The 26,619-nt window shown below is 40.4% G+C and overlaps 3 protein-coding genes across 3 annotated transcripts in view; 2 read left to right on the forward strand and 1 right to left on the reverse strand.

The window, feature by feature from the left end:
- Positions 1 to 2,782: 2,782 nt before the first annotated feature.
- Positions 2,783 to 5,024, forward strand: agt (angiotensinogen). Its single transcript, XM_075484792.1, has 6 exons — positions 2,783 to 3,234; positions 3,335 to 3,701; positions 3,836 to 3,960; positions 4,096 to 4,244; positions 4,486 to 4,642; positions 4,737 to 5,024. The coding sequence occupies exons 1-6, from the start codon at positions 2,818 to 2,820 to the stop codon at positions 4,911 to 4,913; spliced, it is 1,392 nt and encodes a 463-aa protein (XP_075340907.1). The 5' UTR covers positions 2,783 to 2,817; the 3' UTR covers positions 4,914 to 5,024.
- An 889-nt stretch (positions 5,025 to 5,913) lies between these two features.
- On the reverse strand, positions 5,914 to 17,400 carry cog2 (component of oligomeric golgi complex 2). The gene is made up of 18 exons (XM_075478459.1): positions 13,776 to 17,400; positions 13,284 to 13,445; positions 12,770 to 12,835; positions 12,605 to 12,685; positions 12,231 to 12,334; positions 11,950 to 12,058; positions 11,553 to 11,732; positions 11,161 to 11,285; positions 10,836 to 10,962; positions 10,563 to 10,702; positions 9,628 to 9,689; positions 9,392 to 9,543; positions 9,045 to 9,230; positions 8,721 to 8,793; positions 8,154 to 8,296; positions 7,104 to 7,243; positions 6,719 to 6,902; positions 5,914 to 6,544 (listed from the first exon to the last, which is right to left on the reverse strand). Exons 1-18 carry the CDS (start codon positions 13,830 to 13,832, stop codon positions 6,446 to 6,448), a joined length of 2,190 nt encoding a protein of 729 aa, XP_075334574.1. The 5' UTR covers positions 13,833 to 17,400; the 3' UTR covers positions 5,914 to 6,445.
- Positions 16,510 to 26,619, forward strand: part of pgbd5 (piggyBac transposable element derived 5) — a 28,722-nt gene continuing 18,612 nt past the window's right edge. Inside the window, exons 1-2 of the mRNA XM_075478460.1 lie at positions 16,510 to 17,307; positions 25,318 to 25,748. Coding sequence (XP_075334575.1) covers positions 16,938 to 17,307; positions 25,318 to 25,748 — 801 coding nt within the window. The 5' untranslated portion in view covers positions 16,510 to 16,937. The remainder of the gene's footprint in view (positions 17,308 to 25,317; positions 25,749 to 26,619) is intronic.

Genomic DNA, 26,619 nt, shown 5'->3' on the forward strand with positions numbered 1-26,619 from the left:
TGATCTTTTGATGATGACTCATATCTGTATGTCAATTATTTTTTTCTTTTTATATGATAGCATTGCTTTATAAATACAATACTGTACGCTATGAGTGAAGTAGAAAATCCTTAATACATGATGACTGAGAGGAATAGAGCTGCTCGTGAAAAGACATGTTTCCAAAGTACTTTGTTTCAAACTCTCCAAGGAGCCGTTAGCAAAGTTAAACTAAATCACAATGAAGAGTGTAATAACAGTCAGATTGAATATTAATCTGTTTTGATGTGATGTTTTATACAGAGTGCAAAAGGGAATGGAAGTTTCACTCTTCTTTGTTGACTCTTCCCTTCCAGTGAACGGTTATCATTATTACGGGAACAATGTTTGTCAAAGATAAAACCAGGACTGTAAATACTAAACATAATAATATTTCCTATTCGTTGTGAGAAAATCTGGTGTACCCTGCCCTGTTGACTCAGGTGTGCGTTTGAAGGATTGCCACCTTAATTAGTAAATATAATTTTTCATTGCTTGCTGGAGAACTAGTTAAACATTTGACAGGTGTTTGCTCTTTTCCCAAGACCATTTACATTTCTTTTTTTTTTCTACCCAATCAGAAAGTTTCCAGAAAATAAATTTGCTGTCATTCAGATGTTTGCAGAGATGGATGAGTGAGGGTGACACGTCTGCCCACTTCAACAGCACTGCTTTTTTTTTTTTATGTTCACCTGTCAGGAAGTTAAATATCCACTGACGCAGCACAGAGATAAGCCAGTACTATCTTGAATGTGTGGTCCCTCTTCCACTCAGGTTTGTTGATGGCAGACTATACCTACCTGAAGAAATGGAAGCACAGGCATCACTGCCCCATGTTTATTAGCACGGTCATTTATATATTGTTTATGCAGAAGAATCCACTGAGCATGACCTCAGGTTGATGTTATACTGATTTGCCCATACCATTCACATGTCATTTTATCACAATATTGGGGTAATAGTAAGGAACCCTATTTTTAACATTCTTTACTCAAAAGTCTTTATTTTTGTGACATAATTTGTTGTTTTTATCGTGCGTTCTGTATTTCAATGAGCATTATTGTAAATATACAATAAATATCACATTTACAGTGATTATATGGAGAGATTGGTGATAATAGTAACAGGCCATTGTTGACTCTTTGTTCTTGTGAAATTGGACCAATGCCGAGTTTGACTTCTTCACTTGATCTTTGTTTGAGCCACATGGCAAGCAAAATTAAAAAGAACATGCGTAATTAACTCAGTTCATTACCCTCCCCTTAAACAAATAAACATCTCCATGATATTGTGACGTTTCAGTGAGTCAGTTGTCAAACAAATACAAACCAAGTCGTCCTTCTCCATCTTGCTTCACTGTTGTGGAAGATGAACTCATCTTTGCCTCCCCCGTTTTTTTTTCTCCCTGTCAGGCCAATTAATCTATAACGTTAACTCTTCAGTACAAAGCCGGCTGTGAGTCATGACAGCAGAGCCCCTCACTCAATGCTACTTTGGTTAATCTGTAACCAGAAAACAAGCACCGCTGCTGACCACTCGGGTTTAAGTAAGGGATCAGAGAAGTCAGGACCTCATTCTGAACCTCATTCAGCAGCTGCACACACTCAAGGTAAGAACAAATTTTGACTTTGTCTCAGATGAGGGTACATTTTTGAATGTCCATAACTAGAAGAACAAATGTATTAGAATTTTCAAAACTAGAAATGAAATTGTTCCATTTCATTAACTTTGTGATTAAGTTTAGTTTGAGGGTTGTCTAATTGTAAAAATGTGCAATACAGTTCATTTCTCCCTTTACATTTTTAACCAGATCATATAAAAATTTGAAAAACCTGGACCTGAACAGAAATGATCAATAATCACGAGGCAGCCATCTATTATCATCACAGAATCCTCGTGTACACATGCTTTGGTTGTGTTTAAGAACATTCGTCCACTGGTTTTATTGATTAGGGACCAAGGCCATGTCCTGTGGTGCATGTCCAAATAGGGGAAAATCTATTGTTTGCTTACCGCCTCTCTAGAGTGAGAGTTCATCAGTCCACATGTCTCCATGTTCAAGTCAAGGGATAAAGTCCTGTTTTTCTACTCAATAAACTTACTCCCCTTCACAGATATGTAGATCAACCCATCAAAATATTAGAGAAAGATAAATAATTCCAGTTAAATGGCCTGAAATGATCCATCGTGATCAATCTGAAAAGGTATTGTTTTGATTATGAATTTTAAATGCATGTGAGATTGCCTAATTCAACTTATGTTAATCAATTTATCCTACACATGTGGTCATTTGAAGGGTTTTAACATCATGAGTATGTTAATGTATTTGAGTGCACTCTGTGTTCCCAGTCTTACAGCTGCTTCAACAGGATTTGGGTAAACAACATTTATAAGAAACAGCCATTTGAATTTAACCAGTCAACACATAGAAGGACACACATCCATATTATCTTTGCGACCTCTCTTGTTAGGGATAATGCCTGCTCTCATTCCCCGACCGGCTGGAGAGAAAACACACAAAGATTAATCAATCAGTGACTGACATGCATTTCTAAGGTGGGTGCTCATGACAACCAATCCTGTCAGAGACCCAAAACCAGTTTCAGCCATATTTGTGACAAAAGCTGTGCTTCTAATCCTGTAAAATTGATAGAAAACGTCAAACTCATTGCTCCCCAAGATACAACAGGTTGTTTATAGGCTGACACACTAACTCCACTGAAAATAAAAATATTTGCGTGTACTCTTCTCCTTCACCAGAGGAAATCACCTAAATCATCTAAACAAATCAAAAGAAAAATGAGGAAACTACAGTCACCTCTTCTGGTCTTCCTGCTGTGTTGCTGCCTCTCGGGATGCCAAGCCAACCGAGTCTACGTTCACCCTTTCTATCTATTTGCTGGAGAGAATGTCAGCTGTGAGACCCTACAAAGCCAGACTGTTAAATCTCTAGAAACAATTCCTGTGGTCCCCCTTGATATTGAAGTCTTGACACCAGACACCAGGGACGTGTCAAAACTGGATGCTCAGAAGCAGAATATCACAGCGAGGACGGCGGTCCTGGCAGAGCTGATGAACTCTTTGGGCCTGAGAATGTATCAGGCTCTCAGCAGCAAGCAAAACAGCACCAACATCCTCCTCTCTCCAGTCAATGCATATGGGTCGCTTGTCACCTTCTACCTAGGAGCCTCCAAGAAGACGGCAAGCACTTTCCAGGTGCCTGTTTTTAATGTACTGTTATAAGATCTGTCTATACAGTGTAGATCGTTTTTAAGAGGTTTTCTGTTGTTCTGCTGACCATCTGTTTTTCTTCCAGGTTCTCCTTGGCCTGAGTAGTGGCACTGACAGAGAGGACTGTGTGTCCTTAGTGGATGGACACAAAGTTCTCAGCACCCTGCAGGGAATTAACTCTCTGGTGGATGATGGACATAAAGACGAAATCACTACCCAGGTCTGGGCCTTTGCTCGCAAGGATGCTCAACTATCTGGGGACTTTATTAAAGGCACGCAGGACTTCTCAGACACATCCTTTATCCGAGGCGTGGACTTCTCCATACCTCAGGAGGCAGAGACGCTGGTGAACAGCTTTGTGGAGAAGACTTCAAATGGGAAGGTGAAGAACATCTTCAAAGATTTGAACCCGAGCAGCGATCTTCTGTTTATCTCCTCTTTCAACTTCCAAGGTCTGTCTGTGTTGGTTTATATTACAGAATATTCTCATTTGATTATAGTTTAATGGAAAAACTAGCTTTGAATCCCATTAACTACTGCAGCACCCTTCAGTACCTGATTTTGTTCTTTGGCCATGTCTTTTAAGGCAACTGGATGACAGCTTTCCAACCGGAGAAGACCTCCCTGCAGGAGTTTCACGTGGATGAAACAACAGCAGTAATGGCTCCATTTATGACTCACACAGGTCCCTACCACTACCTGAATGATAAGGTAAATATAAGTTCAGAAGATTTGTGGGTTCATTTTTATATTTTTGTTCATTGCAGTAATAAAATAAGGAGCTACTGGAATGATAAGCAAGGGGGTTGAACTCATCTGTGTTATTCTCGTTTTGTGATTTTAAAGGTAAGGGGGTGCACTGTTGTGAAGCTGTTTCTCAGCAAACGGTCCTACATGTTGCTGGTCCTGCCTCATGAAGGCGTCAACCTCCCTGACATAGAGTCTAAGCTGCTATCTGATGTAATGTCAGGCTGGCACCAAAACCTTCAAGAGGGGTTAGTATTATGCTGCCTCTATCACAAAAAATTCTACAGAATCTTTTGCCTTTTATAATCCCATAGTAAACTTAAAAACGTTTTGTACCTGCTTCAGGTTAATAAACTATAGTTCATGTGCACAAGTCAATCATATGATAAATGTAATGCAATTATTCTATAAAGATTTTTAGAGGAAAACAAGTCCTGTTTCAGTTTTAAAACTGAATTGTAAAATAAATAAATCTGTTTTCTTTTCCAGTCTGTTGGAGCTTTCACTCCCTAAGTTCTCCATGTCATCTGCGACTGACCTACGTGATCTGCTGACATACATGAACCCAGAGATCGAGGCTAAGCTGATGGGCTCCGAGGCCAACTTCGGCCAGCTCAGCAACATCAAACCCTTCACCATAAACAAGGTAAACCAGTGCAGCCATCATCTTGTCATTATATGTTGTTTTTGTTAAACCACTTGCTGTTTTTTTTAATTAATAGTTCTTTCTCCTATCTCAGGCCATCAGCAAGGTTCTGTTTGAGATGTCTGAGGAGGGAACAGAACTTCAGGACAAGAAGCAGGAAGCAGGCATCCCTCTTACATTATCAATCGACAGGCCATTCTTCTTCTCAGTCATGGAAGGATATTATAACTCTATCCTCATGCTTGGCAAGATCACCAACCCCACAGTCTAAAGGTGGACAGTTTTTTGAATATAAACAAAAACCGTGGACATGAAAAATGTCCACTGTGTCAGACGAAGCACAAACTTGTTGAACAAAGATCTGACAACATTTGATAGGTTTACTTTTTTTTTTCACGACCAAACCGATTTCCCAACAAGCTTAAGAGTCACTGGGGATCCTGTGTCAGTATTTATGAAAGCATGTTACTGTAGGCTAGCTTTTTCAGTCAGCTTCTTAAAATCTTAATTGGTTCATCTTTTCTGTGAAATGTATTTTGGCAGAGTTCTGTACAGTATTTTGCATTACAATAGGTACAGTAACCCTTTTTGTGTATTTCGAATAGCATTCGTCTTGTATATTGTAACTGAGAGTCTATTTTTGTTTTGTGATTGCCGAAATAAAACCCTCATTTCCAAATATAGCTCAACTGTATCTGTTTTTTTCCTCAAGACCGTAGACAAATTCCTGACAATTTCAATGTTTCAACTGTCAACATCTAAACAGGTTAGGTGGGAGAGGTGGGAAATGTTGGGAGTGAAAAGGAAATGCCCTCTGGGCCATTTTAGACATTCAGTGCTCACAGTGTGGATGTTTTGATGAGATTCAGAATTAAATTCCTATTTGGTCTATTCAGTTTGAACCAACCAAAGGAGAACATTTAGATTTCTCAATGAAATAATTACCATAAATAACACTGTCCATACCGTAAAAATATAAATCATGTAAGAAATGATTGTGTAACCTTCTCTACCTATTAGAATGAATAAGAAGCCTAACTTAAAATACAGAAATGTTCATTCACTCAGCAAAAATACATTTTATCATATACTGAATATTGACTTTCATAAAAGTATTTTCTTTAACATGTCTAAATCTATATCTACAGTCTCATGATGGCTGAGAGAAAAGATGGTCACTGATCTGGCAAAAATGTATCGTATATTACATATTATTCATGAAGCATTCACCTAAGACCTGAAAGAAAAAGTCATTTATAAAACACTCACTCTAAAATTTCCAAAATCCTTTAGTTTATTTCCAAGTTAATTATGCTAAACGTATCATTTTATACAACTTTGATTTGAGCATATATGTGTTATACGATTTATCTGAGATTAAGCAGCAGAAATTAGACAAATATCCTCTGACCGATAGTCTTACATAACACATAACATTTGAGCCTCTTGGTGTGCAACATTCTGGCCCAACCTATGATAAGCACAAGTTTGCACAGAGCAGTGTGTCTGACCATGCAGTAGTACATCATACCACTGTACCATGCAGTCCCTTATATCCATAATAGCCAACACCAGAGACAGATACTTTTTCTCTGAAATGTTTGTGCACTGCAGCTCTGAAGATTGCATAATGAATTCAGTGGTGTCAGTGCTTTTCCTTCCTCATAGTCTGATGATCATGAGCTGTTACAAGACAACAATTTCTTCCTCCACCAAGACAAATGTTTGTTTCTTTCCCCAAGTCTTCAGAAATTGTTAAGAGGAGTGCAGCATGTTCAAGGGTGTTAAGTCACTGTGGAGTTTTCACTGGTTCTGTGCAGCAAGCTCTCGGGCCTCTTTCACAAGCTCCATCAGAGTGGAGAACATGGAGATTTCGTTTGGCTGAAGACCCATTTTCAGGATCTGAAACATACAACAGCAAAGAATGACCTCACAGAAGTTTGTATCACAATTTTCAGTTTGCAGTCTCCAACTACAGCCATATTTGCTTATAGAGTTTGGGCTATTTGGTAGTCATGAACCTCGTTTGACATGCGTCTCCACGCATGTCTGCTTGTGAACTCAAATGGCTCGTACCTGTTCGCCCAAGTATTCCACATCCAGTGCCAGCTGAAGACGAATCTTGCCGTCATCTGTAGGTCCACCATTTGCTCCAGCTGAGGTAGTTGTGGTTGCACCCTTTCTGGCTTGTTTCAAACGCTTCAAACTCTCCTCCATCTTTCTCACGGAGCTCAGCACCTCTGAGATGGTCTCGTAGTACCTGAGCACAAGGTGGAACAGATAGGTGGGAAGCCACAGCTGGACACACCTTTTAACAATTTTCATGGAAAAAATACAGAAGAAATATTTTCTCTTGTATATCAAATGGAACATTCTAGGCACAGGATAGCCTTTTAAAGTCCCCATTACTGGCACTGTATTTGGGTCTATTTATGTTTATCAGTGCGTATATTAAACTTACCTCTGTGTGCATTCAGAGAGTGCAACTCGCAGCCACTCCTGTGCTGTATGGGGGGTGACCAGCCCTGTGGAGTCAGTCAGCAGCTGATGTAATGGTCGTAACGCGTTGTCCATGTATGCTGATGCACGCACCGGCAGATCCTTCACAGTGAGGAAGTCAAATGTTACATTTGAAAAGTTAAATCAATTTCTTCCCAAAAAAATGGAATATGGGTTTCATCTCATTACTTTCTTCTTCTTGAGGATGAGAGGCAGTTTAAAACAAAAAATAAATAAATAAAATGTCAACACTGTCCAAGTATTCGTGGAGTAGATGGAAGATTCGGGAAAGCCAATCAGTATCCCCCCAAAAACACAAACACTGGTTTAGACTTTCAGTTGTGAAAACACCCTCAGCACCGACAGCAACTACTCATTGCTTATCACAGTGTGAGCGTGCCATCACTGTTCACTCTGCAAAAATAAATCACAGCAGCAGGGAACTTGCAGCCAACAACAATGCTACAGAAAATGCTGATAGGTAACAAAACACAGTGTTGTACATGCAGACAAACACAGCTGAGCAGCACTGCAGAGGGGAGGCGATATCACTGGCCATTAGGAGGTAAAAAAGCAGAAAGAGACTGAGCAGCTCAAGAGCATGTTTGACAGAAAACTCTTGGCACCACTAACAATTCCACAATTCCATTTCGTTAATGTTGTTTTTTTTCTTTTCTTTTTTTAGTCAAACTAATTCAATATTTATTATGACACATTACTCTGTCCATTCATAGTCTAAATGTGGCCAAAAATAATAAAACACTCATTCCTGATGAGTCACATTGGTACAAATCCATTCGAACTTCAACCAGTACCATCAGTGCATCAAAATCTGACCGGCTGGTGAGCTTCAGAGGTGAAAGTCTCACCTTTAATATGAGCATTTCCTTCAGAAATAACAAACACTTCACATCATTTATTCCAAATCAATCAAGCAGTGCTCCCCATGGATGCGCCAAGAAACATGACGGAATATAACATGATGAAATACAGGAGAAACACATCCACTAACTTTATTAGTCCTGCGGTAGAGCCGCGGAACCTCTGAGGCACTTTTCAGGAAGCGGCAGCAGCGCTCAGTCAGATGCTGCGTCATCCTGGTTTTTAGAGATGGAATGCTGCTTGACAGGCCAGCCTTAGATTCTGCAAGAGCATCTAACATAGAAGAGAATGACTGAATACACAAATACGGACAGTCTGAACGCCCTACAGTTAAAGTCGGGGAGTGAGAACAAAAAACTTTGAAAGGATTACAACATTTTGAGATAGCATTCTAGCACAATATTATTAGGATGTTTAAACTGATGTCACTGAATATGTTTGCATTTATGGCTGCATGAAAAGAGGGCTGCACAATTCCGGGAAAAAGTCAAATTGCAATTATTAGGTCAGAATTGTGATATGATAAATAATTGGTATGTGCAGCACTACCCGACAATGCAGCCAGAAACAGCAGACACTTAACGGGCTGTTAAATCATACTACCACTGAGAAATATGTGCTGGACAATATCAAGAAAACACTCCAAATAAAGTAGAAAAATAAACTAGCTACTGTATTCATAGTATGGACAGCTTACCTTCCACAACAGCAAAGTTTTTGAATCCAGTGGCTTCTAACCGCTGTCTGACCATCTCTGACATGTGTGGAACCTGAGAGAAAGGCAACCGTCAGTGAGGAAAGAAGAAAACTAAACTGAATTCAGACTAGGATACTGATGTAAAGTCAGTGCCCACTCAACTCTGTAAGATTGAACTGAATTGAAAAATATCTTATCAATCCACAAAAGGAATCTATTGTTGCTGTTTATATCTCTGAAGATAATGAAATAAATAAAAGAAAAACATGTAAATATGTCGAGACCACATTTGTAAATATCTTTAATTAGTTTGGGCGTGTGCACCTGCTCCTGCAGTTTCTGGATGTCTGCTGCAATGTACACCAGCTGTTTGGTGGAAAGAGATGTGGGACTTCCACTCTCACTGCCACCTTCGTCCAGTGACGTTCGGCTGGACGTGGACGAGGCCGAGCTCGGCAGAGGCCTGATCGGCTCCTTTAGCACCTCGGAGGATGGAGTCTTTGTCAACACCTGAGTGAAACAAGAACAAGCAATCATAGCCAAAAACTAATTGGGCAGTGCGACGAGACTTGAGATAGGTTGGAGAAGAAAGCCGGTCCAATCTAGCAACCACCTTAGAAATATCTATATTAGTTTCTTCGCTTTTTGCCCGTGTTTTATGTAAGGTTTACCTCATCAAGAAACTTGGCATATCGCGAGTACAGCTGCAGTGTCAGCTTCCAGAAGCGATGGGCCAGAGGCGGCAGATACACCTTGTCTGACCAGCACCTGACTAAACAGGACCACAACACCTCAGATGCCTGCAGGTGGTATGCACTGCCAGCTGTAAATGAATGGACACACAAACATATTGTGGGTAGAACATTCGCTAAACACTGATATTTATGATCAAGAAATTAAGTCCCACCTGGGGCTGGCTCTAATCCATCACTGATGGCGTTTTCCAGGCGCCCAGCTATTTCCTTGTAGCTAAAATACAAGGTGAAGCATGCCGAGAGAGAACAGAACAATTTGTTATCAGCGTGGTACATCAGCTCTGATAGAAACACGCTCAACATGTGCACTGGAAATTTTCGACAGTCCAGAAAAGCTGAACTCTGGAGTTGTGGATTGTGAAATGGGGACACAAAACTTAAATCGTTGCTTTGACGTGCAATGATGAATCTGCATGTTGTGTACTTTAGTGTGTGTGACTGAGGGGGAGAAAGGAGGTTGACAAACAGCAGAACAACTTCTGTACTTTTTTTTTTTCCACAAAGATCAATGGTCATTCTGTCAAGGTCTATCAAGTGTCACGTTTATGAGGTGTGTTTAGTATTACGCTGACACACATTCACATTTACATTTTGGAGTGAGTCATCATCCTGCTTGAAACTCTACAGCTACAGGCAATTTCCCAGATTCCTGTAAAATTGGGCTTTGTTCAAGTCGTGAGCGTCTGCCAACTTGTCTTTATCTAATGAAAATGCTGACAGGCTGCCATTTTAATCTAAGCTCGCCTCTTGAGCCCTTAAAGCTAGACCTGTCAATTCTACAAAATGCACACTGTGCAGAAATTCCACTTACACTGATATCTGACTATATTAACAAAACACTGACCAAAACATTTCAAGGTAACACTAGAACACTACAGAAAAGCTCCTATTAAACATTTATAGACATTTCCTAAAATAAGAGATTTTACTATATTTTTCACTTTATTAGTAATGAGCAGATATACATAGCTTTAAGTGTCAAGATGAACATGAGACCTAAGGTGTGCACAGTGTATTCTGTAATTGATCAGCTGTGACATATATATATATATATATAAAGTGTAAAGAGTATTCAGTTGATATCCACCGTAGCTGAAAGTAGACAGGCAGGTTCCATTTGTTGTGGAAGCTGTTATAAGTGGGATGAACTCTCAGCCTCTTCACGCTGGCCTGCGAGCTGCACTGTCGTTCAAACCGTCGAACAAACTCCATACTGATGCTGTAACGCTAGAGGACAACAAAAAACACGCACCTCAGTGAATCTACGCAATCACTCCCTGACTTATCCAATCATACGCAATATGTCAGATGTTTTCAAAATGAATCTTTACACACACAAGCACCAACTTTGCAGCTTTACCTCGTAGAATATGTCAGGGTTTCCAGGGTTGAAGATGTAGGCCAACCGTTCCTCTATTCCTTTGATCATCTCCGGCCACACAGAATTCACCAGGAAATCATAACCTGGCACCGTGTCCGCTTTGTCGCTGAGAAGGAAAGGAAACAATGTAATGTTTAAAATGTTAGGATTTATAATGATTCGGAACAACAAAAAACATTATTATTGATGCTTTGCAGTTATAATGAAATCTTAGTTTTACGAAATTCATTCAAAACCCAAAAAAGAAAACAAAAATAACCTTTGATGGATATGAATTCATGTGCATTCACACGAACATCAATACCTGGATATGGCTCCTCCGGTCACCTCTCTGAGCAGTCTGCAGTGATGAGGAACAAACTCCAACAGTCTGGAGTACATCAGTTGGAGACCACTTGGACTGGACTTCACCACTTCTTCAACTATCACCTAAAATGAGAAGAAAGAAAGAGATTCGATATCACATTGAAATAATGTTTTGGAAAATCAATTTATGCATATTACAAACGCTTGCCATATCAATATATGAAACAACACTGCTCGTATTTACATTGGGATTATGTTCTTTTTTTTTTAATCGTTTCTTTTTTCTATGCAAATGTAAACCCATTACCATTTAAATTTTCCATATCAAAATATTTTACTCCAATAAAGCTGAGATCCCCTCAAATCTTAAGAGATATTTGGCATGTTTACCTGGTCCATGTATGGTTTGACTAGCACCTGTCCCACCAGAGCTTCAGCATCTCGAGTCTTGTCTATGGTGGCGTATGTCCTCAGACAGTGACGGACCATGTCCACGTTGGACGTCTGCAGACCCTCAATCAACAGGCCCTCCAGAGACTGCTGCAGCATCGAGGTGATCCCTGCAATACGCTGTCAAAGCACATCAAACGTGGTCTAGCACTTTCTTTATAGTGTCGATGGAGGCACTGATGTTCTCTTTATTAGCATCCAGCATTCACTGAAAGGACTGCACAAAGGCTGGTAATCTTTGACAAGAGTGACAAAAAAAGTATCCAGTGATTTGACTGACTGAGTAAGTGGCTCTTGATGTATTAGCTGTCTGTCTGACTGACCACTTTAAACTTACAGGTCTGACTTTGTCCAGTAGGGGCATGCCTTTGCTTTGCACCGCGTGGAACTGCAGCTGGTTGAATTCTGTAGCGATCCTCTCCAGGATCTGCCCTGCTAACAAGGGACTGTACATAGATAGAGAGGTAGTCAGTCATTCAGACATATGGAAAGAGATTGACATGATAAGCTTATAAACGGCATGTCTTTCTAATAAGTAAAATAATGAATATGGATCATTATTGGAACCATAACCTAGTAACTGATACAGGAAGTTTGATTGGTTTATGAGTTTCCCACCTGCTGATTTCCAGAGAGATAGATTCCTTGGAGTTCTGTGAGTGGAGGATCTTCTCAATCTTCTCCACAGAGCGCACCACCTGAATCAGCCTCAACACACACACCTGATGGATGATTATAATAAAAGGAAAATTATCTATTGAGGTCATCTATCAAACAAGAGCAGCTGCAGTGTATTGTCTGCATTCTGAGATGGAAAAGTAGCATAATCATTAAAAAACTAGTTCATAATCTGTTTGGCCTCAAATATAACTTGTTGTAATTAAATTGCATAATTTGGCATAAACATGACATATTACACTGTACAAAAACAAAGCACTGTAAAGATAATTAATGATGACAACAGAATGTAGTGTGTTGAACAGGAGTCAAACCTTTTTTTTCTGCAAGTCTTCCTGTTTGAAGAGCTGGTTGTCGATAGCCTGTATCACTTCACTGACACAGGACCTGAGACTCTAAAACAAAAAGAAATGTGCATAAACAATCCTGAAGCAGGATTTAACAAAAACTCGCAGTATATTTATACAGGGAGTACATACCATGACCTCCTCTCGTAACTGTCCTAATGGCACAGAAAGCTGATTGAGGGCTTTGTCCATCCCCACCTGAGACAAAGAAGTAGAGATTTAATTTCACAGAGAAAAACTGTGAGAGCATTTTCAAAATTACAGTGACATTAAACACAAGATATATATTCATTTCAAACAATAGACATTTATTTCAAATAAAGGTAAATGAAAACACACTAAATCTTAATCTCTGACAGTATTTAAGGAAACATTAATAACCCAATGAAACAGTTTTATCAGCTGTATAGACAGTAGATAGATTGATTAGTATTAACTATTTGTTCTGTTAGAGGACTCTATCAGAGAATGTCATCCCTTCTTATTCAAGGGATTTGTTCACTTAAATTATAATTAAAATTTCCCCCTGATCTATCTGTAAATCTAGTTACTCCCACATCTACCCGACCTGATCGGGAACCCGACTTTCCCCCAAATCTCATTCGATCTGAGAGGTTTTTTTTTTAACTCTGTAATAATTACTGACCAGGTTGGTGGAGAGGTTAACGAAGTCTGCATAGTCCTTGTTGATGAGCTCCACCATGGCCGTTTTCAACAGCTTATAGTACAGTTCCAGGTCCTCTCTCATCTCCTCCAGCTGGACCTGCTTTCGACACTCAGCCACAAACTGATCAACGTCAAAGTCATCCTGCAGACAGAGAGGCAAAAGGAAGAGAGAGCGCTGGGTCTGTCAACAGCCATGTGTGGAGAATAATTTCTTTGAATAAGAGATGGGGTGTAAATATTTTCTCATTTCTGAAGCTCTTTTGCTGAAATTGATTGTGACTAGTGCAGAAAACTGTTTGCGTTTTAAACAATAACTGTGTGGATTTAACATGTAAATTCACTGATTGAAAAGAGGATACAAGAAACATAAATGTAAGCATTAAAGAATGCAAACTACCGATAAATGCAAACAATTTTAATAACATAAACTATCGTTAGCTCTTCGCAATAAGAAACGCTGACAGATTCTCACCTTCATGAAAACATCCTTGTCGAAACAAAGAGAATCTGGTCCCTTTGGTAGATTCATTTTTGGTTAATAAAGACAGCTAGATACAATATGTATAGATAAATGTGACAAGCCTTGAGCTAGCTGCTACATCCAAGCTTCCGCAAACATGGCAATGCTACCAACGAAGAAGAAGAGGATATACTTCAAATGATCCGACTGCGCTCTCTATAGGCTTCTGTGGTTATAACATATTGTGTGACCACACACCATTGAGACCATGGGGAGGGACGTTGTGTGTCTTTTTGCTGAGGTTCCCGACAATATTTTTATGATATGTTATTTTTCACTTTATAAGGACCTATAAGCAGACATTTTTCCGTCCATTTAGCCTGAAAAACATAAAACATAAAAACATAAAAAACCTGAAAATAAGGAGCACAGGCCATTTACAACGTCTGTTTAGTCTGTTAAGCGGATCACCAAAGTATCTGTTAACTTTCCAGCATGTTGGCGATATGATACACTGCATTCGTACCTTTTGCTGTGTGTTTATGATATAAACTGTGTGTATGCCTCAAAATTAAACATCATAGTAACTGTGTTGTTTATGTGACACCATCCATAATGAAATTGAGCAATTGGATAATAATATTGTTTGTATTTGTCCGGTTATTAGCTTTAACATCAACCACACAGCCACACCTCAATGTTGATGATTCAAGAACAGAGAGATGTATGAAAAAGTAAGCTCAACATAACCAACAAAACCTAAACATCTGCTCAGAAATAATGAGTACTACTGTAAGTGAATTGAAAATTTGAAATTGAATTGAAGCCTGGGTTAACCAGGCTTTCTTCTATAGGCTCACATTAATAAAGGGGTTGTTTTACGGAACATTTAACATTTTTTATCCTGATTACATGATGCTTTGTTCAATAAGCAGAGAATTTTGTGTAATATTTTCAGTGTGAGGGTTGAAATTCCAACATCTGATCAACTAACTTTAACCACAATACACTGACTGAAATGTTAGCACTTTGTGTTTTGTTTCAATATCAGGCATCAGATTGATTTAATACTTCAGCCAGACGAAATTATCATTCAGTCACAACTTTCTGTCAATACATACTGTTCGAGCAAGGGCAATTTTAGATCTGTTTAATTCAACCAGGGCATCATGTTGCAGTTGGCTTTTTAATGACACAGTGCTACATTACAAAGGATAAAGAATGCACAGAACTTGTTAACCAACAACCCCATTTACGTTTAGTAAGCATTTTTACGGCATATAATGGTCTGCTGTGGGGTTTCTCAAGGGAACACTGATAATGATATTGCCCAGGATGAGACTGTTACCTTGTCTTGCCTTGGAGTTGTCATATGAAGTGCTGGCAAATGACTCAGAGACTGTCTCCTCTCCATTTGAGGAGTTTTTAGTGTGATACTGGACCACATTTTCCTGCTGACTCATTTAGGGAGTGTGATGGAAAATGGTGTACATAGGAGGGTTTGGTGTCTGACAAGAGATTTGTGCAGCTGATACATATTGGTGCAACACTAACTTAATGTTTGATGCATAATTTTCTGAAAGTTACCACCTGTAGCCCCTTGAAAGTCAACTGAGACCTTATGAAATCACATATAGACACTGTTCTGTAAAGTGCTGCATCTTACAAACATTTTCTCAGCGACCCGTGTGTGCAGTTTTTCCCTGCACATGGTCTGGTCTGGCTCAGGTTTAGAGGTAGAGTTAAGTCACTGAGAATATATTACTGAAACTCAGGATGATGTTGACAGTCATCATTCAATTGTGTTGAAAAATCTGAACATCATTAACCTCAATGCAGCAAATACAGCGCCATTGACTAGGCACCAGCAGGTGCAATGAACAACTGCCACAGCAATTCTTTTCACTCGTTTTCCCCTTTACTCCCTAAAATCTCCTGAAAGTAGGCTAATTGTGCATTTGTGTGAGTCTTAAGAGCCTTAGACATGTTTTCTGGATTAGGTCTTCTCTGATCTCTGCGACGGATACCTGCTGAGAAAGAAAACAACAAGCTAATGACAGCAATAATGTCCCCTACATGGAGAGTAAAAAGATGCTTCTTGGGTGGCCCCATCAGGCTGCTATAGTCTATGTTTCACGGTTACCTGAGCCATCGCTAACTATAAGCTTTATTAAAAAGGATACTTTTTAGCCTAATCTAAATGGTAGAGAGGGTGTCTGCTTCCTGAACAAATACTTGCAGCTGGATCCACCAGAGACAGGTCTGATAACTGAAGGCTCTGCTTCTCATTCAAATTTTAGAAACTCTAGGAACCTCAATTAGACCTGTGGTCTGAGAGCGGAGCGCTCTGTTGGAAAAATATTGAACTATGAGCTCTTTGACATATGATGGAGTTTGGTCTTTAAGAGCTCTATATATGAGGAGAAGAACTTGCAATTATATTCAGGGAGCCAATGAAGAGATGCTAAAACTGGAGAAATATGATCTCTCGCCCATCATAACTCTGGCTGCAATATTTTGGATCAGCTGAAGGCTTTTCAGAGAATTGTTGGGACAGCAAACGTTGGGTTGCACTAAACATTAGTCTATATATTTATTATCCATTTTTTTTTCTCTGATAGTCGGATTATCATCTTCACTTTCTGCTCTAAAGATGAATTGTTGTATCATGGCAGTGTTGTGATTCCATACAGCCACTCCCCTTGGTTTGGGTCAGAAAAACGCGATCTTATTGGTGGAAGGTGGAGTTTTGGTGTCAGGTGATGCAGCAGCAGCAGCAGCAGCAGCCAGCCACTATTCTCCCTATTTCTCCGTGTGGAGAAATATATGCTCCCTCTACCCGGATGTCGTGTCCTGATAAGTATTGATCGATTTGACCAGTGCGCAGCGCTGTTGGCACAGCAAGGGGGAGGAATCATTTCCGTACCCTTGAAGCACAGCTTCCCCTGGTTCTCCACGCGCCTGACCACCGGGCTCCACATCTAAGCCGGGAGGGCAGGTGGATCATATTCACATCTGAGAGTGCGGGAGTGTGTGTAGCCGCGCATTCAAGGCACACACATCCCTGTTCCTGCAAGATCGTGACCACTCTCACGCCACTGAAGCTGTAGTGACAGGGTGAGAAATAGGGAGGAAGAAGGGAGACGGGGGAGAGCAGCATCACTACAGAGAGAGATGGCGGAGTGCGGGCGGAAGGCGCTGTCTCTCCTGGAAGCGGCCCGCTCCCGGTACGAGAGCCTGCAGATATCCGACGATGTGTTCGGCGAATCCGGAGATGACAGCAGCGACAATCCCTTCTACAGCACCTCAGGAGACTCTGACTCCGACAACTGCATAGCCGAGGTAGGAGAAGAGGAGCAGCCGCTGCACCACCACCAAAAACAGTGCGACAAGGAGAGCAGGCACATCGGGGGAGCAGGTGGTGGCATCACCGGGGGCAGCGGAGCGGGTCCCCCGGGCTCTCTGTCCCGTAAGCAGGCAGAGGAGGAGGGCTGGACGGAGAGTCTGCAGGATGTCACGGTGCCGTCGTACAAAGAGACATACGGTGAGACGAGATGCACGACGACACGAATAAGGTCATCCGTGCTGAGGGGTAGAACAGCCCGGGGCTGATAGAAACAGTGCAGGTCACGTTTTTCATGTCAGGCAGACTGTTTCTGTGGCTCCTTATGTGGCACCACAAGGCTGAAAGCTACTGTAACTGGATGCTCTTTTAATTTCCGCCAGTGTGTGCGTGCATCTTCCTCCGCGTGCACGTGCATGTTGAGTGATGGAGAGTTGCATGACACTGCATCGTTAATAGCTGTATGAAGTTAATGACAAACGCTTAGCCTTTGATACTTCGCCCCTTGGTGCTGTGGTATACATGCTGTCGTGTGTGTGTGTGTGTGTGTTCATGTTTCAAAGCAGTGCAGGGGAACATGGTGTGTAATTTAGAGAAACAGCATGATGCCTCTCTTTGCTCTACAAATACAGTGATGTATGCATGCAGAATTAATGCACACCTTGGCCTTAAATTGATTATCAGAACTTATACCTGTGAAGATGAAAAACAAGTTAAGAGTGTAATAAATTTTATTCCTATATATTTTGTGCATGTGTTTTATCAGGAGAAGTTTACATGAATCATGATGCTCTGTCTGTTTCTTCCCTCTTCTGTACCATGTTATCTGTCTGTCTCATTTATTAATGGCATCAGAAATGCCACCCATGATCCATCATAAGATGTAGCAGATATGATACAAGCCCTAGTTTGCTCACACACAGTAACCTATTAACTCTTTCATACAAAAGAACCACAGTGCATGCTAAATGTGGGTTAAAGTGAAGTAAACAACTAGCCTGGGAATTCCCATGCTGCTTTGCGCTCGATTTCATTCTCACTGCAAAGTCAGCCTGGAAACCACCGCCCTTATTTTTGCCTGAGTTTGGGAACCAATCACAGAACGGGGGGGCCAGCAAGACGATGACAACGTCTATGCGCTACACCGAAGCTTGTAGAGTGTTAATCCAACACGGCAGCGGACACAACGTTACCGTTCGATGCAGCCTTAGAAAATGTTTCGGAGTAGATTCACCCTAGGGTCATTTGAACCGTGACATCCAGCCAAGTAGCCCACCCGAAGTTTTTCCGATATTGGCTGAACATCAGCTGAGTTACTGAGTTATCCCGAATAGCTTAGTACAAGCGCTAATGGAACCTGGCAGTATCTCCAAAATTAACACACTAAAATCACATGCCATGACACCAAACTTCTACAGTAGTACAATTATGGTCTGTACTCACAAAATGATGCATTTGGAAGTTTGTACATAGTCCAGGAGTTTATTATTATCAACACAAGCCTAATAGCTTTTCTGCTGCTAAAGCTGCGTCGACGTCACTTCCTTGATCTGGGAGCTTCAATGTAAGATGAGGGTTGATCTACTACTGTAGACAACAAAGCAAGGCTGCTCAATTTCTTCATTGATAAAATGAATTCACAACTCTACAACATAAAAATTCATGTAGAATATAGCATATACTTTGTTGTCTACAGTAGTAGATCAACCCTCATCTTACATTGAAGCTCCCAGATCAAGGAAGTGACGTCGACGCAGCTTTAGCAGCAGAAAAGCTATTAGGCTTGTGTTGATAATAATAAACTCCTGGACTATGTACAAACTTCCAAATGCATCGTTTTGTGAGTACAGACCATATTTGTACTACTGTAGAAGTTTGGTGTCATGGCATGTGATTTTAGTGTGGTAATTTTGGAGATACTGCCAGGGTCCATTAGCGCTTATGTTGGTATGTTTATTTTTATTTCACAAAGGGACAAAGTATATTGATGAACATTTAAAAAAAAATAATAAAAATGTAAATATACAGGATTATAGCAAAAGGCTAATTTCCATCCTTAGTCCCTGACAGGTAGATGGTCCCTAAACATTATTATTATTTTTTTTTTAAAATAATAATAATAATAAAACAAAACCGAGTAAAACATTATAATAGACATAATAGTACATAGTAAATACAACAAAACAAAACAAAGTAAAAACATTATAATAGACATAATAGGTAATAACAGACAACAGATCAGCAGCAGTGGACAAATTAAAAAATTATCCCAGCTAGTGACAACAGGTTTGATTTTCCAGAAGCCATTTTTTAAGATGTTTGGAAAAAGAGGTGAGAGTAGATAGGTCACGTATTGCACTTGGTATAGAGTTCCAGGTATTGGTTGCTCTGTAGGAAAAAATTGCTTGGCCAAAAGCACTTCTCCTAAAAGGAACAGTGCAATTACCTCTGGAGCCTGCTCTAGTTGTGCTGTTTATGTTCCTTTTAATATATTCCTGTAAAGGTGGTGGAGCTAGACCATGAAGGATTTTAAAAGCTAAAATGGAGTCAGTGTATTTCACAGTGTTTTCCACATCCAGCAAATCAAGTTTTTTTTTTAAATCTGACAGTGATGATACATTTTAGGTTTTCTATCTAAAACTTTTATAGCTTGTTTATATGTTGACTCAAGGGACTTTAGAGTTGTCTTACAAGCTGAGGCCCAACTAGTTATACAATAGGTCATGTGAGACATGATCATTGCATCAAAGTATAGCCTAGCTGCTTCAAAAGTAAGATTGTTTCTTATATATCTAAAGTTGGACAAGTTAAATTTCATTTTGTTGACAGTTTTTTTTGTGTGCTGTTTAAAACTCAGTTGTGAGTCCAAAGTCACACCAAGGTATTTAAACTCTTGAACTACTTCAAGCTTTTTCTCTCTCACAAAAATATTAGGGTCTGTGTCAGATCTATTTAGCCTTTTGGAGAAATACATTGAAACAGTCTTGGACACATATAAGTACAGGTGAGAGCTCTCTAACCAATTGCACACATTACTCATAACAGCTGTAAGTTGTTTTGCAGCTTGCACCTTGTCTTTAGTGTGTACATAAAGCACAGCATCATCCGCATACAGTTGGCAGGTCACTGTTGACGGGCAGTAACTTGCCAAGTCATTTATGAATAGACTAAATAAAAGAGGTCCTAGTATTGAACCTTGGGGTACTCCTAGGTTATTCTCACGAGGCATAGATTTCGTGTTTTGAACTCTGACACATTGAAGTCTTGATGAAAGATATGATTCCATCCATTTTAGGGATTTCTCAGAGAAATTAAAATGAGTCAACTTGGTTATTAGTAACTTGTGGTTGACTGTGTCAAACGCTTTACTCAGGTCAAGGAACACAGCTCCAACAACCCCACCTGTATCAAGCCTGGATTTTATGGTTTCCAAGAAGTAGCAGACAGCTGTCTCTGTAGAGTGGTGTTTTCTGAAGCCAAATTGGAGGTCGTTTAACATATATGGACTTGTGTTTAAATGATATATGATTTGTTCTGCAACCAGTTTCTCCGCTATCTTGGATATTGAGGGGAGTATACTGATCGGTCTATAGTTTCCAGTCAGTGTAGGGTCTCCAGACTTAAGGATTGGTGTAATAATAGAATCCTTCCAGGAGTCTGGAAAAACACCAACGTTTATGGAATCATTGATAATGTTTGTTAGCGGAGCTATGAAAGACTCTTTGTGAGTTTTAAGAAATAATGAATCCATGTCAAAGGTATCTTTGGCTTGTACTAAGCTATTCGGAATAACTCAGTAACTCAGCTGATGTTCAGCCAATATCGGAAAAACTTGGCTGGATGTCACGGTTCAAATGACCCTAGGGTGAATCTACTCCGAACCATCACATTAAGTAGCTTAGAGCGCAAGTTTACTTATTTTACTTTTTTTTCTTCTTCTTCCTCATCGAATTTCTGTCGTCATCTGGTATAAGTGATACAATTGGCTATGAATCGCGCGCAAAGCAGCATGGGAAGAACCAGACGCCATTTGATAGACATTCGTAGTGCCCAATAAACGGCTCTAGGCATTCGTAAACCACGCCTCAAATACGAGAAAATGCACACCTAGTTCCCAGACCACCATCTCATCGAGATTGTGGACGCGTCAGCCAGGCTAGTAAACAACAACAATTGTAAAAAAAAAGAAAAAATTGGATAGCTCTCTCTACTTCTGAGTTTTCAGATTTTTCTAAGGCCCAATTATCCAGCTAACTTCAGTAATCGTGCCTTGTAAAATTCAAGCATATGGACTGGTGCATTTTCCCATCACCCTAAACAACCTGGGTACATCTGAGGTCCTTTGGTAAAACAGGTAGTTGCAGGATGCTCTGTACTTTCACATCCTGGACTTTCCTGGTCTGTTGACTTAATCTAAGATGGCAGCAGGTATGTCTGCCTGCTTTGTTTATTCGGGTTTGATTTGTTAAAATGTAGTTGGTCTCTCTACATGAGCACAGTCCGTGAGAGCGCTGGCACAGTGTTCTGTGTCTCTAAAGAGTTTAATGGCATGATGGCAAGCTGCTTAAGCTAGATGAGGTTCTCACTAAGTCACCCCATGCTGGACTACACACCGTAATATTTCTATCATGTGTTTGGACTTCTCTGCCCATCTATCTGCCCGCCTGTCTGCCTTTCTTTTGTCACTTGTCTGTCTGTCTGCCCCCTGTCCATTTCCCTGTCTGTCGCGTTGTGCTGACGCAGACACAGTGTGAATGTGACAGCTCCACTCTTTGGACACTGTGGACCGTGTTCATAAATCATCAGCCATTGTCAGAAAGCATTAAGTCAACCTCATACAAACTCTCAGTGGTTTGTGCTGATTTGCTATAGAAACAGGTGCAGGGCTGGGAGACCATGTTGGGTTTTTGGCTTAAAAATGTGGTGAACACAAGGTCGGGTCACTTGATGTGTTGTCTTCATCTCAATGCGAGATGGTTTTTCCTGCAGGGCAAAGAAGGAGGCCTAGATTATGAAGCATATGTCCAAATCTTAGATTATATAATCACCTTGTCATGATGTTGAAGGGAATTAAAGAGCTATTTATTCATCACTCTGTAGAGCGTGTCTGCTAGATTACTGCTACGCACGATATGCCAGGTTATCTGCTTGACCCTGTATTTCTAATCATCTATTCTATGTTGTCTCCATGTTCCCCCTTCTCTGTTTACATAAAAGAAAAAAGTAGAAGCATTTTTATATTCAGAATGGAATGGGAACTTAGCTGGCTCTTTGATAAGCAGAGATGCATGCCTGACTCTATGCCTGACACTCACTGGTCCAAATATTCACATAAAAGTCCAACTCATTCCAGGAATACAAGCGCATAATGCAGAATTGAAACAGTCATGACCCTATTTATGGCACATGACTAAAATATATTAAAAACAAACAGTTGAATAAGATAGCAGGTCTTCTTTTTCAGACTTTTGAGACAAAGTCGGGTAACTCTCAGCATTTTTCTAGTATTTAAAGGATTTAGCTGTTTAATTGAAAGTGATTGCTCTTATGTAACGGAATGAGATGAGGTCTTACACATGCAAAGAGATTTTTCTGATGTAATGCATTAGGGTAAAACAATAAATGTGATTTGTCCCATATTCTGTTTATGGCTTACTGTACACTGATATCAGAAGAATCTGCCCCAGAAAAACCCTTTTAGCAAAGATGGTCAGAAAACGCTCTCAACTCTTTGGCTTTCCTTGTAATTTCCACTAAAACGGAGCTAAAAGCATGTTTGGTTTGCAGGAGCTACGTGAAGGGTTTATCCACAAATACACGGTAATCTTTCCCTCTTTAATCCCTGGATAGAAAAGCTCTACCTGGCAGATGTTTGTCCCTCAACAATGGAAATACAACAACAGCTGATAATCATGAGGGATTTTCTGTGCGTGTGCGTGTGCGTGTGTGTGTGTGTGTGTGTGTGTGTGTGTGTGTTTGTGTCGTATAAACAGAGTTTTATATTGAGTAATACAGGAATTGAATTATGCTGCTGTAGACTAATATCAGGCAATTTGAGTACATAGAAATAAGGATTGTGTAAATGATAGATTTATCAGAGTGAGACTGAAGATGAGCTGGCAGAGATTTATTAGGACTGTGGAGGAAGAGTATATTTGATTAGCAGGAGATGCAATAATTCCATTATCCATATAAATCATGAGTCCTCGCTTATGTTGTATTTTTGGCGTCTGTCTGAGAGGTGAATCATTTTGCCTTGGTAGACATTCAGTCTGAAAGTCAGTATGTATTTATCAAGGACTTGGCGTGGAAGCCGTATCAAATTTTACATTCACCTTTTAAACCTAATAGGATGTAAATTAGTGGATTTTTGAGCTGCGTCCCAGCTGCTTCAGTTGTCTGGTCCCCAAGCACCTGCTGTGTGGGAGTGCTTTTTCCCATTTGTCCTCCTCCACACTTCAGCAGCCTACCATTAAGGGTTAAGCCTTGTCCAAGTTATCTTTAACTCAACATTCGTTATTTTAGCTGCAGCAAACCACTCAGTACCGGAGAAGTGCCATATAGAGAAAATGAATATGTTGCTCTCTGCTGTTCAAAGATAATTTCATAATGCTGTTCAATTGAGCTTGAAGTCGTTCTGCTGAATATCCAGATAACCTTACGTTTGTTCAAACCTCTAATTTACCAAAGTCACTGTGTTGTGCATTGGCTGTGTAACACCTAAAAGGTTACAGGCAGAGACCCTTCACATTGGAAGTAAATGTCACATTCGTCCAAACTGGGAAGGGGACACTCCTGCCTTATCAATCATTTCTCCCAGTTTCTAACCTCAAGTAGACTCTTGAATGACTGCAGTCCTGAAATGCTCTCGACGTCACCTGGGGGAGCATTACGTTGAGAATGCAAATTTACATTGTGCAAAGTGCATACTTTTCCCAAATATACAGTCTGATTAAGTTCAGTTTGGTGTCTGAATAGAACAGGTAGCTGAACAGTCTTCACAGCTAATGCCATTTGCTGTTTTATACCCTTCTGTGCTTGTACAGTGTTTTTCAGTCCACCGTTGATTTTGAACAATGCAAAAGCCATGATCGTTACGGATATGTCTGCAGCCTCGTCCACCTTCCTCAATGTGCTGTAAACAAAACGCAGTGAGTTCCACTGTGTACTTTTTTCATCAGGATGAAAGGCAGGATGCAGCAAAGCTCAAATGGGAGTGTATTGAATAAGTCTGAATATTTATGTCAATGGGAAACTTCACTCTTTACTTAAAAATAAAAAAAAAGGTCTTTCAGCATCCATCCATCACTTTTAACAGCATCAAGTTTTTGAGCCATTAACCAGCAACTGTTTATTTCAACTGAGCTACTAAGCTATTTGATCTCTTTGTTCTCTACTTAGACTTAATCGTTTAACTGTGTATCCAGTCAGCTAACAGTTTGCACTGTTGAACCACACCTACATCCTTCACCTTTAGCAAACAAGCAGCTTGCTTATCAACATATGCTCTCAGGAAATGTTCAGGTGTTCCAGATTATTCAGTATGAGAACTTATTTCTGATTAAATTTTTAATTTGTTCGGCAACATTCTGCAATCTTTTCTTTTTTCTTTTTCTTTTTGCCTGCACGGAATGGCGAATGGCCATCTTTTATCAGCTAAAGCAGACAGACTTCCGATGTCTTTCAGTCATGACTCCCTCCTGATTTGACTACAGTGGGACATGATTTGGATTCATTGCCTGCCATGTCACTAAAGCAACGAGACACTGAAACCGTCCGCAAGCAGAGCAATGCCACTCTGTGACAAGCGTCACAGTGTGGTGGCTGTCAAGTCGTGTAAACTTTCCAACTGCTGCCCTGGGCGTCTGACATGAATACCAAAAGCTGCTGTGGCTGGTTCACGAAAAAGCCAAGTGATTACTGTGGTACTGTTCTTTTCTCTTTCGGAGACAATGTAGTTTATGTAGGCAAGAAACTGTTTGCATCCGACTCAGACTTGACAGTGCTGTTTGTCAGCTCCAATTTTATCATATCTAAAGATGTCAACAAACCTTTTATTCAGCAAAGTCTGTCAAACTGAAGGCGTGTTTCAAGAGTTTAACAACTTGTAGTTGGTGATCATTATTTTTGTGAGGAATCCTGTGTAGGACTCTGTCTGTCAATCAGTTCTGTTTCCTTTGCCATAATGTTTCCTTTCCGTCCCCGATCCAGGTCCTGCTCAGAAGATGTCAGCCACCGCCACAGCCTTGGACTTCTTCCAGCTCTTTGTCCCAGACAACTGCATCCAAAACATGGTCACCCAAACAAACATGTATGCCAAGAAATTTCAGGAGCGCTTCGGCTCCGATGAAGGCTGGCGTCCTGTCACAGCCCAGGAGATGAAGGCCTTCCTGGGCTTTGTCACCTCAACCAGCGTGCACCGCTGCGAGTCGGTTCTCAGCATCTGGAGCTCAGGCTTCTTCAGCAACCGGAGCATCGCCTTGAAGATGAGCCAGTCGCGTTTTGAGAAGATCCTCAAGTACTTCCACATTGTGGCTTTCCGGCCATCACAGGGAAGCAACCAGGGCCTTTACAAGATCCAGCCCTTCCTGGACTCGCTGCAGCAGTCCTTCAGCTGCACCTTCAGACCCTCGCAGACTCAGGTATGTACAGGACTCCAGCATCTTCTGCTATTTTCTTACAGCAAGGTGCAGCAATTTGCATAAATTCATATTTCATTCTCACACTGATTATTTATTCACTTACGTTGCCAGTTGGCAGAGTAGTGGCACCTTCTGGGGTGTTGGTGTTTGAAGGTCATGTCTGCTCAATTAGAGCTCTCTTGGTTTTAGGGATCAGCACAATGTACATTGCAGCTGACATCAAGATGACATCAAGTTTATTAGTTTTAAACAACATAAAAAAATAATTTACAGGTGGTAAACCACAGAAAAAAATATTATAAAACATTTTAGGATTAAATATAAGACACATGCGATTGGGAATTGGTTTATTTTCTCGGCTATATGGTGTGCTGTTTAGATACTGTTTCTCCTTACTATTCATGGATTACATGCTTTTTTTGATGCGGTAGATGTGGATTGTCCCAGTTTCTCTGTAAAATACTGAGGCAAAGGATTTTGCTTGAAGTTGTTTTCTGTTGCACTGAGTCTGTTTTAGACTCACATTTATGCAACTGGGGCAGTGGAGCACCAGCCTTTCGTCTTTATTTTGGGTAGGCTGGAATTTTTTCTGGTGAATTAAATTATTGTTCGACTTTTACTTCCGTGTGAGGAAAGTTGACCAAAGAAACTGTTTTGCTTGACATTAGAAGATGCAGTTATGCTTCTATTTCATCAAAGAGATTTTCTCATTCAAGTACCTGTTTGTGTGTTATAGCAGCAAACCAGTTTACTTTCAAAGTCTCGTCTTGTCTGTTTCATATTCCCTCATCAAGAGGAAGTCCTGTGGGTGGCTAACCATATTCGGGCTCCACTTGTTGTCACCTCTGCAGCAGAAGCTCTAAAAAGATAA

The sequence above is a fragment of the Odontesthes bonariensis genome, chromosome 2, assembly GCF_027942865.1.
Source record: "Odontesthes bonariensis isolate fOdoBon6 chromosome 2, fOdoBon6.hap1, whole genome shotgun sequence".
Taxonomy (NCBI): Eukaryota; Metazoa; Chordata; class Actinopteri; order Atheriniformes; family Atherinopsidae; genus Odontesthes; species Odontesthes bonariensis.

What these genes read in the sequence shown, in the direction of transcription:
- agt (XM_075484792.1), top strand. Translation starts at nt 2,818, where the DNA reads ATGAGGAAACTACAGTCACCTCTTCTGGTCTTCCTGCTGTGTTGCTGC. An exon ending in ACCACTACCTGAATGATAAG is followed by an intron (nt 3,961 to 4,095) that starts GTAAATATAAGT and finishes GTGATTTTAAAG; the next exon opens with GTAAGGGGGTGCACTGTTGT. An exon ending in AACCCTTCACCATAAACAAG is followed by an intron (nt 4,643 to 4,736) that starts GTAAACCAGTGC and finishes CTCCTATCTCAG; the next exon opens with GCCATCAGCAAGGTTCTGTT.
- cog2 (XM_075478459.1), bottom strand. Translation starts at nt 13,832, where the DNA reads ATGAATCTACCAAAGGGACCAGATTCTCTTTGTTTCGACAAGGATGTT. An exon ending in TTAACCTCTCCACCAACCTG is followed by an intron (nt 12,836 to 13,283) that starts GTCAGTAATTAT and finishes TCTTTGTCTCAG; the next exon opens with GTGGGGATGGACAAAGCCCT. An exon ending in TCCAGAAACTGCAGGAGCAG is followed by an intron (nt 8,794 to 9,044) that starts GTGCACACGCCC and finishes CCTTTCTCTCAG; the next exon opens with GTTCCACACATGTCAGAGAT.